Source organism: Salvia hispanica, chromosome 4, assembly GCF_023119035.1.
Source record: "Salvia hispanica cultivar TCC Black 2014 chromosome 4, UniMelb_Shisp_WGS_1.0, whole genome shotgun sequence".
Classification (NCBI taxonomy): domain Eukaryota; kingdom Viridiplantae; phylum Streptophyta; class Magnoliopsida; order Lamiales; family Lamiaceae; genus Salvia; species Salvia hispanica.
In genome coordinates this window covers 35973107-35986572 of record NC_062968.1, presented here as the reverse complement: position 1 = coordinate 35986572, position 13466 = coordinate 35973107, and the positions used below count along the sequence as shown (strand labels likewise).

Below are 13466 nucleotides of genomic sequence, written 5' to 3'. Positions count from 1 at the left end.
AAAACATTCTGTCACTCTAAGATATTCCAATCGAATCATCTTGACAGATTCTATTGATATCCATCTTTTATCGTCATTAACCAAGACTTGTCGAGCTACTTAAAGGAAAATAGCTTGACCTTATTCCTCAAAGAGCTTGTCAAGTACATGCATAATGCATTCTCGAACATTCTTCGTGGAATTATGTCGAGGAAACGGAGGACATGAATCATTGAGTATAAACTCCAAGCTTTCAGCAATGAGAATTTTATCTATTTTCGTTTCCGGTCTACATAATTTAGGCATTCGAGTATTCTTTATTTAAGGATCGCAGACAAATATTAAATGACATAATGAAGATTTGGCAAAGAAACTTATTATTACATACTCATGCTCAATACATAATCATAAATAACCACAAAACAATTATGTATCTTACAACAACAAAATTAATAAATTGTATCCTCCTTTGGGGGTTAATACGCATTAAAATTTTGACAATTTTACTGGTCACAACACCGACGCATTAAATTGTATCCTCCTTTGGAGGTTAATACGCCTAATGTTGCCTAAGCACGACCATCGGATTTAGCATTACAGAATTTTATTTCTACAACACACTCCCATGACAATGTTCATGTGCTGATAACAAAACCAAGCTATCTCATAAATTCTGATTGAACCCTGAAACTCGCAGTTCCTTAGGATTATTGTCCCTACTTTGCAGGTGGCAATAATATTGGGAACCACTTTCTAGTTCATTCTATTTATTATGTGAGAAGTCCGCCCTTATGAACTTACTGTTTTCGTAGGATTATTGTCTCTACTTTGCAGGTGGCAATAATATTGGAAAATCAGCTTCACAAAATTTGGCAGTCCAACCGATGGAGACCGTATACAACGCACTTGTTGTAATCATCACTTAGATATTTTTGGTTTTTGCATAATTATCACATAAGCAGATAAAACAGATAATCCACTTAAAATAGATAAACACCAAATAAACAGATAAATCCATTTAATGCATGGCATTTAAACACACATGATAATTAACGACAATTATTTAATCTAGTCAAGGGAGAATCAATTAAATAATTAAGTTTTATCTTGGATAATGTTTATCCAATTCATTTAGGATTTATCAAGATAGTATGTACTATCTAAACCCATTTAGGATTATTTTAGATTTTATTTCGATAAAATCATATTCTACAATTCAAGATAACGTTGATCTATGATTATCATTATTTAAATCGTACTAGGATATTACTAGATAGAAACAATTCCACCATTATCCATAAGATAAAAATAAAATCCTATCAACCAAGATTTATACAAATCTAATTCTATTTAGAATAGACATCCAGAATATATCAAACATTTCTTAGGATTTCTTAGATAAATAAATTTATCTAAATCCAATTAAATAAGGATTTCTTATATATCATCAACATCCTAATCTATCTAGGACATAAATCCAAAAGATAAGGATAACTTGGATTAATACTTATTTTAATCCATCTAAGATTTGTCTTAATAGAATTAAATCTATTCAAATCCCTAGGATAAAATAAATTAATGTAAATATTTATCCTAATTCATCTAGGATTTATCTTGGAATAAATCCATATAAATCCATAGAATAAGATAATATTATATTATAATTATTCAAATCTATCCAAGATTTATCTAGGAACAAATCCATATAAATCTATAAGATAAGAATAAAATATTATATTATCACTATCCAAATCCATCTAGAATTTATCTATGAATAAGTTCATATAAACTCATAAGATAAGAATAAAATAATATAATCACTATCTAAATCCAACTAGGATTTGTCTAGGGATAAATCCACATTAATCCATAGGATATAGATAAATATTAGATTGTCATTATCCTAATTTAACTAGGATTTTCGTCTAGGAATTAAATCCCTACAAATCCATAAAATAAGGATAAAATCTATAAATAATCCATGATTTAAAACAAAATCAAATTTTATATAATATATAAAATCCACTAGATATATATTCAAATCTTAATTCTAATAATCTTGAATTATTTCCAAAATTAATTCCAAGAGTTAGGAAACCCTAATTTAATTTTGGAAAGCGAAATCTGCTCGCGAGGACGCACTTGGCGCTGCGTCGTCTGAACGTTGACAACGCTGCTGCGCCATCGCCCCCGAGCCGGATCACCGCTGCCACCAGTAACTCCACCGGCGTTGCGCTGCATCGTCGTCGCTGCTGCGACGCCACCTTTTGCAGCGGCTGCTGCACCGTTGACCCACGATGACTCCCAGCCTGCTCCAACCCCAGCTCACGAAGGGCGCTGTCTTTCAAGCCTGGGAACTGCCTCAAAGGGCTCCCACTCAGACCGTCGTCGCTGCCGGAGTCGTTTCTGCGGCTGCTTTGTTCGGGCTGTCGTGACTGCACCTGCTGTGCCGCGTCGCACAAACTGCCCAGCCTGTAGGCATGGGCTGCCGACGCAGCCTGCCCAGCGTGCTACGTTGCCCGCTAATTCCGTCGCGAGCTGCTGCTTCTCCGTGATCGCGGTTTTCCACAACGCAGCCATGACGCATTCACGTATCCATTCAAAACAATTGAATTTATGTGTGTATCCAAAAAAAATTGGAGTCAAAGTAATCATTACCACATAATTATTATGTTTTGATTACTAATATTAGGAATTAGATTCCAAAAGTCAGGTCACCAACATTCACGGAACTTTGGGCTTCTTCGTTCAACAGTAAATAAAACACATAAACGAAGAACTCATGCGATCAAGCAATTCACATAACATGAAATTAATCCACATAATCAGAGCCAAAAATTGGCTCTGATACTAATTGTTGGGGTTTGGTGCCCCTTGCACAGCGGAAGACTTGTACAAAACAAATAAATCAGATACGTATCTATTTGACCGATTATGGGATTAATCAATTCAAATGTTAAACAGATAATTGCATGCTAGAATGCAAATAATTCATGCTTAGAAAAATATAAATCCTAAAACATGAATTCTACGGTTTAGAGTTACCGATTTGATTCTCCAAAGAATCGTCGATTGCTCGCACCTTCTCCACGTGATGATCTTCAATACTAGACCATATCTTCTCTCTGGTTCCCGAACTGTATTCCGATATCAGTGTGAGCTGATCTCACCGGGATACTAGGACTTAAATAAAAGAGACAGAAAAATTCCTCACGGAGGAGAAAACAATAAAATTACGTCCTCCTTCAAGAATAGAAGGAACGAAAATTTCAGAAGAAAATATATTGTGTATTTTCTGCCTCCTTTATCTACTAAGCAAAAGACTTAGACTTTCTTTACTTCTTATGCATTTAAATGTTTGTAAAACATCTTATAAATGTACAAGCAAACACAATGTAATAATAATAGTGATTCTATTCGTGCGAGACTGCTCGAATAATACTGAATCGGGTTAAAAGTGGATTGTAGAGTTTTACGTATACAAGCAAGATTCTATTCGCGCGAAACTTGCTCGAAACATGCTTTTCAGTATACCAAACCTAACAGTTCGTCCCCCAAAATTTATCCCATTTCACTTTTACCATTTTTGGTAGTGGACCCCGTATTCCACTAACTCATTTCTACTCACATTTTATAATAAAACTAATATATAAAATTATGACCCACAATCCACTAACTTTTTCAACTCACTTTCCATCACATTTTTTAGAACCTGTGCTCAGTCAAACCGGAACGAATTTTTGTGGTCAGAGGTAGTACTTTTTAAGACGATATATTTATATTTTTCAGATATAAATGCGATATATAACTTCCATTAAGAGCTAATGTTAAACTTGTGCAAACAAATATCACACTCCCATCTCTCTTCTTTGCACAACAATCACAAAAAACATCAGTCATCATGGCTAAACAATTTACGCAAAATTTAAACTAGTTTAATGTAACAACTCTTACTCAATCATTTAAAAAACTGAATGAGTGGGTGTTACGTTCCTTAACGTTTCAACACAAAAAAGGGATAAGAATTTTGGGGATATTTTTTTGCTAACTCGACTAGTCAAAATAATCCAAAAGTTGCTTCTGAACTTCCACAACGCAATATGGCCGAGCTTCTGAATTAGCTTTACATTTAATCTATCTCAAGATATGTCCAGAACGTAAACAAAAAGTTTTGGCAGCAGTCTAAAAGGGGTTTATACTTCAATTGACATTGAGCCACATGCCACACGGACCAACATACTACATATTTACCCAAAATGAGCTAGTCTCAATGTAACACAGCTGCACAAGTGATGAAGCAAGCTCGAGACGTAATCTGCAGGGGAGGAATTTAGACAGGCGAGCTATAATAACTCAGTACAATATTCGTGCATTAGAACATAATTTCAAGATTAAAAAAACATTACGCCATAGTTTTTCTGATTCAATACACAACCATATCTATATAATCGTATCAATAACCAATTTCTACGTTGGCAAATATCAGAAATGAACATAATCGTATATATAATTTCAAGATACCAAGTCATGTCAAAGTTATAGTGAAATAGTTCACATATTCACATACATCACAAATACTACATGGAGTAAATTTTTCCCCTTAACTTGCTTAGTAACAAACATGTGTTTACGTACAAGATCAATATCTGATACACTGATCTGACACAGATGTTACCCATGTGAGGATGCTGCCTAGATAATCCTTATAGGGTGCAGATCAGACGGATCAGATATGGCTCAATAAGATGTACAAAAACCATCTTTCGTTATCCGAAAGACGAGTGATCAAAAGATATGCAGTATTGTTGTCCTATGGCATCACTTCGAGCACTGGGCTAACGCATTATGATCACATGTTTTCATTTCATACCAACAGTCATCATATGACTTTATAATCCAACAAACTGACTTGTATATGATAATCTAACTCATAATTAATACTACATCATATCCAAATCACATTATAAACATATTATACATAAATGTATACCATGCTTTAACACATTCAATCCACCATACACACTTATATTAGATTAAATCAAATTCTCAAACGTATTAATTAGTGCTATTTATGAGCTTGAGAAGTTAGCAGACAACCCAAAATCAATGGTATTCTTGTAAATAAATAGTACTCCTTCCCCATCTAGACCGGTTTTAAAGGCATTACATTTAAAGTGAACATGATATTAGTTTGATTATGGAAGAGACTGTATGCGATAAAAGCACACTAATCAATCTGAATTCAATGACATGTGTGGGTCGAGTTCTACTAAGCTAATAAGTCAGTTAACAGAAATTTCAACTGTACAAGCAAAAGGGCCGAATGCAATATATGTGCACAAGTCATACTTACATGGATAGGAGATGTTACGTCAACTGTTGTTTTAGGTTAAGCTCTGTGTTGGGAGCGAGTTCGAGGAAGAAATCTGAGCCGGGGAGAAAATCGTGTCTCCTGCTTCCTTGAACTTGCAGATGACTTCCTTGTGGCATGATGACTTCCGGCTAAAACGTAAAATACTTGTTAGGAATGGAGATCAAAATTGCAAAGCTTCAGCATCCAGCATGTATTTTAAGGTTTTGAGCTTTTAGAGATAGTCAACAGGAAACTGGAACTGGATGGAATAATATTGACATATACTACTACTCAACTGCATAGAGTAAAGAAATGCCCGAATTGCAAAGAGAATCAATACATTTTCCACCAGAAATGGGAAAATTAGCACTTTTGGGAAAAAGCAGAGGAACCGTTGCTGCTTAATGCTTCATAGGAGAGATTTGAAACTTCTTTCAGGGGATGATTTAGAGTCAAATTATTCCTGGGATGGAAGATCCAATTGATCCTTTTGTTTTGTTTCCACCTTTATGTAACCTTACTAATAATTAAATCATACAGGAAAGCTGTCATTTCATAGATTTGTTCATACCATTTGCAGCAAGAATATCCTTTGACCAGATTTATAAGCATAGAGATTTTAATACTCCCTCCGTCCCACAAGAGTATGCCCTTTTGGTTGGACACGAGTTTTAATGCAAAATTGGTAAAGTAAGAGAGAGGTAGAAAGAAAAAGTAATTAAAGTATTTTTAGTGGAGAATGGGTCCCACCTCAATAGAGAGAAAATACTTTCCAAAATTAGAAAGAGCATATTCTTGTGGAATGGACTAAAAAGGAAATAGTGCAAACTCTTGTGAGACAGAGGGAGTATATCCTTTGAGTACCTGAAGTTTTTGGAGTGGTATTACGAGTAAATCTTTTCCTGTTCTCTCCTTCCTCAGAAAGCTGTTCATTGTTCTCAGTGGCATGGAGTGAAGCGAGTGATCTGTCAATACACGAATTCTCAATGGGAAAATTGGATTCAGTCGAATTTATCTTCCTTTGTTTTAGTTTAAGTTGCACAGTATTGCTCTCAGTGTCCTCAGTAGCAGCTGATTGTGTTGGCCTTTTTGGATTATTGTGTTTCTCTGCATTTTGAACCAAGTAATCCTGCTGAGTATTAACATCAACAACCATTCCATCTTCTCCGGGAACATGTTTCACATGCTTGATATCATGAATACTGGTCTCGTCATCAAGCTGTGAAGCTACTGCTTTCTGGTTGTCTGATAAACAAAACTTAGGAGCTACAGTATATTGGGCACAAGTACCTGGTTTAGTGCATCCAGTGCGAACATTATTTTTAGATGCTTTGTTATTGTCGTTCACATCAGTTTTCTCTACTCCTTTTTCTATTGACCGAGTAATCCTTCGTGTGCTGATCTGATCATTAATTGGTGAAGCTACTGCTTTCAGGTTATGCGATAAACAATTTTCTGGAGCTTTAGCACTATGGGGAAAACTTTCTGATTCCACGCATTCATTGTGTACATCACCTTTTCCTGCTGCATGATAGTCCTTGAGTTCAATTTTCTCTGCTCCTTTGACTCTTGATCGTGTAACTCTGCGCATGTCTGTCAACCTTGACTGTGTCTTATTGTTATTAGCCACCTGTGAAGTCTCATGCTTTTCATTATCTCTCTGAATTTGAGATCGTGTCAACCTCATATCTGCAGACAGCGTCTTCTTTTCTCCCATCTTGTTTTTCTTTTCCACCCCATTTAATTGCGTTCCACAAGACAGATTAGAGAGTTCAACTGTGTCGGTAGGACTTGATGTTGGGAAGAGTTTCTTCACAATGCTCCTATAATTTGGGCTATTGCGTTCTAAAGAAGCTCTTTTCAGTGAAAAATCTTCTGCATTTGATGAACAATCAACGGCAGAGATGCTACAGACTGTATTCCCTTGCATCAACTTGGCAGTGCTATGCTGACCAGTCATATCTCCTTTCTCATGGCTCTGGGCCAAGTACTGTGGACTTTGAGGAGATTCTGATCTTAATGAAGCAAGAGCTGCACGAGCTGCGAGAGGATTGAGTAGGAATCTGTTTCCTTGGGGCTCCTCTTGGATGGATGAAGTGGGAGCTGGAGATGTATCCAATATCACAGGCTGTTTCTTCACACTTCCGTTGAAACCATTCAATTTATCAAGAAAAGAAACAGATCCAAGTGGGTCTTTGAATGAAGCTTCAATTTCCCAGCCAAGACCTTTTCCTTTCAGATCAACTGCATAAATAAACATCATTACAAACTATCCTGAAAATGGTTGGCATGAAACATGGACGACACAAACCAGTAGGCAACCAAGGAGAACTAATCTATTGGGCTTTAACAAAGCCAGTTTATCATACAACTTACTAAAAACTTAAACAGCTGTGGCAAAGAGGAATCATCAGTACAAGTAATATTTACTATTATCAGCTTGGTAGTTATTTCTTTGTTTAGTTATTTCTTTGTTTCAAATGAGGCTTATAAAGGTCCAGTTTATTTGCTGCCTTCCTAAGGATCCAGCTTTAATTTCACTTTCCAGCTTTATAAATACCTCAAATTTAAATGAATTTATATCATACTCCCTCCGTCCCTGAAATGTATGAACTATTTATTTTTTAGTCCGTCCCTGAAAAGTATGAAGTTTCTAATTTTGGAAACTCCTTTCTCTCTAATGAGGTGGGACCCATTCTCTATTTATTGATGCTCTGATGTAGTAAATGAAGGTAATACTTGCAGTCCAAAAAAATATGGACTACATAGGTGGTCAACAAAAAAATGGGCTCATACTATCACCTTTCCGTGAAGAAACACAATCCTTCAACATATTCTCCCCAGGAGCTTCTGTTGAAGTATTTATTTCTTTTATCTGCTGCTCCAGTAGCACATTAATATCCATTTCCCAGTTCATCCCCTCTGCGTGTAAAGCATTTGATGGTTCCTGCATGCTGAAGAAGGCAGAGATGGTTGGATGAATATGGATGCTTGTTGCCGCCAGTTTCATGATTGCACTTGCTGGGACAGTCAATGCTTCTTCTGGAAGTGCATGGTGAAGCCATTTGATAGTGAAAGAACATCTGCAGTAGGTACTCTTTGAGTGTCTCACATGAATTGCCTGTTAATGTAGCTTCTTGAATGTAAATTGAGTAGCTGGAAAAGGACTGAAGTAAAATTCACAATAATCAATGACTAAGTCTACACTAGGTTGAATATATCTGCACATGTAAAAAGAAATGCTGACCTTAGTTATCTATAAGATAGTAAAATCATGAACTTTGGTATTTTCATGGGACTAAAACAAAGTATTCCCAATGTCGGTAGGTGGAAAATATCTGGACCACTGACCATGCTAACAACCCTAACCAAGAAGTAGAAATTGGGAAACTAATTATAACATGTAAGAATTTCTGAAGTAAGAAACATTTGGCCTTTCCTCCACCCATCCATTCACCTAAAAGTGTTAGTGTGTTACAATAGTATGTAACATGGTTGAGTTAAAAAGTAGAGTATTTCATTTTGTTAAAGTGGTTATGTCATATTTTTCATATATTACGAGTCCACAAGCAAGTAGTTGAATAATCGGAAACATCCATGCATTTATTGTACGACATTAATAGTAGTAGCAATTTTGGTGCTCCTAAAACTTAAGTACTGTACCCCAATCACTGTCATTCCATTGACTATTCAGTCTTTCCTCCTACAAAGATGACATGAATGGAAATTGTATATATACCTGTTCCACCCGTGCGTCATAGAAGACACCCTTAACATGTGAACTTTCAGTTGCAAGCACATGATCACCTTTTCTGATGGACGAGCAGTCATCACCTTGTAATGGAATGGAACGAACACGAATGCGTGCAAATATCTCCTGTTTATCGATAATCACCTCTTCCAAGTTGTTTCCATACAGCACAGTGATCCCTTGTCCTCTGGAGCTGCATCGGCAGGAAACATTACATCACCCTATACACCAGACATTCAATATAACAGTGATGGATCTATCTGTCAAGCAGGAACAGTTATGTTTTAAAAGCAAAGTTAGTCACACCTCATAGCTCTTTCGAGCTCATTTAATTAACCTCTCATACTACACTTGAACACATATTTGGTAATGCATTCGAATCAGAGTTTACATTTTGATTCACTCAAAGGCTAATAACAACATAACTTCTGAGAAATGCTAATCTACTCTATCCCAATGTAATCAAAACCCCTACAAGACGTGTGGATTAAATGTGAAGCAAAAATTTACTTGCAAGCTATATTCCAGTAAACAAGCTATATTGTGATTTACATTTAGATCTGATCAAGAAGGCAATAGGCATATACATGCCCTGATACAATTGAAGCACATTCATACACAAAGGTACACCCCGAATCAAAATGTGATTTATTCGTTTTATTTGCTTCATTTTGAAGATGCAAATGATGTCAAATCTGCAGGAGCGCAACTCAATTCCAAAACACCACTGATCAGGAGCATCATCATCAGACATCAAACATTAAAATAACATGCACTGGTACAACTGCAACATTAGCACATTCCACTTCGACACACATTTAATCCACTGATCAAAATGTCAATTACTCGTTACACTTGTTTCATTTCACAAATGCCAACCGTGTTTAAGTCTGCAGGAGCCGAGTCAAGTCCAGAACACTATTGATCACGAACATCGCCATCAAACAATAAAACAAAATAGGTTTAAAAATCACCTAAAATATAAATGCTAAACTTTGATCAAAACTTGAGTAAGATCTCACGCTGTGAGATTTCTTCAATTGACTGAACAGGAGTGAATTCTCTACAATCTACAATAAAAATAAAGCTAATAAAGTAAAGGAGAGGAAACTGACCAGAGAGAAACCTGACAAGGGTGCCAAGAGTGGCCGTCCTTGCGCATAGCCTCCAGCTCAACGGTGTCGTTCGCAGCACTGAAGCTGGCTTCGCCGTCGGCCATTGATGGGGGAATATCTGTACCAGCTCTAGAATTGAAGGAAGCACAACACACTGCCCCAGATAATTGTGTACCGATGCATATAATGAAATGAAATGAAATTTATTTTTCGTTAGATTAAACAAACACTTGATTAAAAAAACATGATTAAAATAAATTTGATTATAAAACTCTAATTGAAAAAATATGATTAAAAAATGATGCTCCCTCTAATAGTCAAACTTTAACTTTTTTATTCTACTATTATTTACTCCCTCCGTCCCAGAGGAGTTGGCACACTTTCCTTTTTAGTTTGTCCCACAAAAGATGTCACATTTCCCTTTTTGGAAAAAGTTCCCTCTCACATGAATATAAAAATTATATTTTCTCTCTCCATTTAACACACAAAACAAAACCTCCTAAAATCCCGTGTCATTTTCAAAGTATGCCAACTTCTCTGAGACGGAGGGAGTACCTTTCTTAAAACCCGTGTCCACAATAAGAATGACTCATATTATTATGTGACGGGGGAAAGTAGAGAAACTAAATTAAGAGACAAAATAATATAAAGAAGCAATATTATTCTCTCTATTACTTTTTTTCTTTCTACTTTAATTATTTATCAATATAATTTTTTGAAACGGATGAAAAAAAAGTGACTCAATTACAATAAAATAGGAGGAGTACAAATTAATTTTAAGATTATTGACGTCTATTACCACGTATACTAACTATTAAAAATATTAGTCCCCTCTATCCACCATTAATTGTCATGTTTTAACTCGACGTGAGTTTCAAAAAATGTACTCTGTACTAAAAAGTGGGTTAAAAAATTAGCCGAATGTGTATCCTACTTTTATATATATGGAGTAGTTTTGTTATAAAATGTGGTGATAATGAGTTAGCGGAATGTAAGTCCGTTATCAACAATAATAAAATGTAAATGTGACAAGTATTGACGAACGGACTAAAAAAACTAGTGACAAGTAATAACGGACAAAATGAGTAATTTATTACATGAATTTCAACTTAGTACAATATATTTTCATGAACTTTAGATGAGAAGAGCGAGGGTTTCAGATTGAAAATATACTTCCTCCGTCTAGGCTAAGATAATAAATTTTTTAGTCGGCACGGAATTTTAGTAACTGTTGGTTAATGTATTTAAGTGAAGAGATAAAATGACTGGATGAGTATTAAATGAAGAGAGAAAAATAGTTAAATATTTAATTATAAAAAAATAATTGAATATATTAATTAAAGTGTGAAAGTTTCTTAAGAACCACGATAAAAGTGCATTAATAATTAGCGAAACAAAATTAGAAAAAAATGGAATATAATAAAGGTGAATCCTGGTATGAAATCATGATTAAATCAATGTGTTGTTTCCAAAACGAATTGCAAAATTTCTTTCATCTACCCCTATATTTTGCGCGATCTTTATTTTTGTTGTGTATTTATTTAAAGACTAAAGTTCAATTTCAGTCCCTTACATTTGTTCTAAATTCTTTTTGGTCTTATATATTAAGTTTTTGATCTTTTGATCTCTAATATACTATCTCTGTCCCTGAAAATTTGATATAGTTTACTATTTTGGTCCGTTCCTGAAAATTTGATACACTTCACTTTTAGCATTTTTGGTAGTGGACCTCATATTCCACTAACTCATTCATATTCACATTTTATTATAAAACTAATACTTTAAAAGTAGGACCCACATCCCACCAACTTTTTCAACTCACGTTCCATTACATTTCTTAAAACCCATGTCGGGTCAAAGTGTAGCAAATTTTGGGAGATGGAGGTAGTATTATTTTGGTCCAAAATAATCATTTTATGTTAAAATTAACAGCCAAAATGTTTGATCAATTTAATAACTTAATTATAATCTAGTACTAAAGTCCAATTTTAGTCCCGTACATTTTCCATAAAATTCTTTTCGGGTCCCATACATTAAGTTTGTGACCTTGTTTGGGACCAAAATGTACCAAAACAATATGTTAGGGACCAAAATGTCACAAATTTAATATATGAGACCAAAAAGAATTTTAGGACAAATGTAAGAGACTAAAATTGGACTTTAATCTTATTTAAAAGCAAAATAAAGAATGATTAAAAAAAACTAAAATTCGAACAATGCAATGTTTGAAATAGTTAACTCAAATAACAATAAAATTAAGGGCAATCACAAATTTTAGTTATAAAAATCAATAATTCTGGAACATTTTTTAAACATCTTGGTTGTGTTGTATAACAACATAATATAGTTTTGCTATTTTTATTTGTCCATGAATTAGTAAACTATTTTTGTTAGTATTGATTTTTTATAACCAAAATTTATCTTTACTTTTGAGTTAAATATTATTCCATTTCATACTTTGTTTTTCTGATTTTATTTTGTAACCATTAGTATACTTTTGTTGTGTTTTTAATAAATATATACAATAATGAAGACAAGAAAAAAGAAGAAAAAAGGTCAATTAAAACAGTGCAGTTTTTATATCAAAACACCATAACGGCCACAAATAACCTTTTTCCAATCGTTACATTGCTTAATTGAAAATGTATTTTTTCAATAAACGGGCATTAGACAACATGCAATGTAGATGTTAAAATTTAGTAAATGAATATAAAAATAATTTAAAAATCCTGTGCATAGCATGCATGCGTGTTACACTAGTTATAGTTACATTTTCACCGGAAACAAGGGATATTGATCCTCGACATAATCGAAAATAATCTAAATTGACCAAATCAATATAAATTCTATCATAATCTAAATCTTAAAATCAACAAACATGAGTACAATGACAGAGAAAATATTTTTTGAGCAAGAATCCATGAATTTAGAAATAAAAAATCAAATTTAATTTTTAAATTCAAAATTAAATAAATATTAATGTGTTGCCATATGTTGGTCACTCATTAGTTGAAAATTTCACATGTTTTTGCATGCATATGCGCAGAAAAGAGCGTGCTTAAGGCAGCAACACCGCCGTACTTAGGGCTAAGCTATGTGCGCTTTGGGCAACCACGCACATGTACATTCTCTGACAATACTACAATCAATTTTTTTATTTTTTTTATGTTAATTATGATGTCCAATGATAAAAGAATATTAATAAAGGATATAAGTACTACTCCTATTATTTTAGATATACTATATTTTTTGGTAGGAGTATTTAGTT

General features: G+C 34.3%; 1 protein-coding gene across 4 annotated transcripts; it reads right to left on the bottom strand.

The window, feature by feature from the left end:
• Positions 1–3827: 3827 nt before the first annotated feature.
• Positions 3828–10365, bottom strand: LOC125221578. 4 transcript variants are annotated; one of them, XM_048123719.1, is made up of 7 exons: positions 10199–10365; positions 9072–9276; positions 8135–8453; positions 6623–7576; positions 6197–6439; positions 5333–5481; positions 3828–4294 (listed from the first exon to the last, which is right to left on the bottom strand). In XM_048123719.1, the coding sequence occupies exons 1-6, from the start codon at positions 10300–10302 to the stop codon at positions 5369–5371; spliced, it is 1938 nt and encodes a 645-aa protein (XP_047979676.1). In that variant the 5' UTR covers positions 10303–10365; the 3' UTR covers positions 3828–4294; positions 5333–5368. The 4 variants fall into 4 exon arrangements, with proteins under 4 accessions (XP_047979676.1, XP_047979675.1, XP_047979677.1 ...); XM_048123718.1 differs by having other exon boundaries at positions 6197–7576; XM_048123720.1 differs by having other exon boundaries at positions 6197–7576; positions 8135–8415; positions 10199–10331.
• Positions 10366–13466: the final 3101 nt, after the last annotated feature.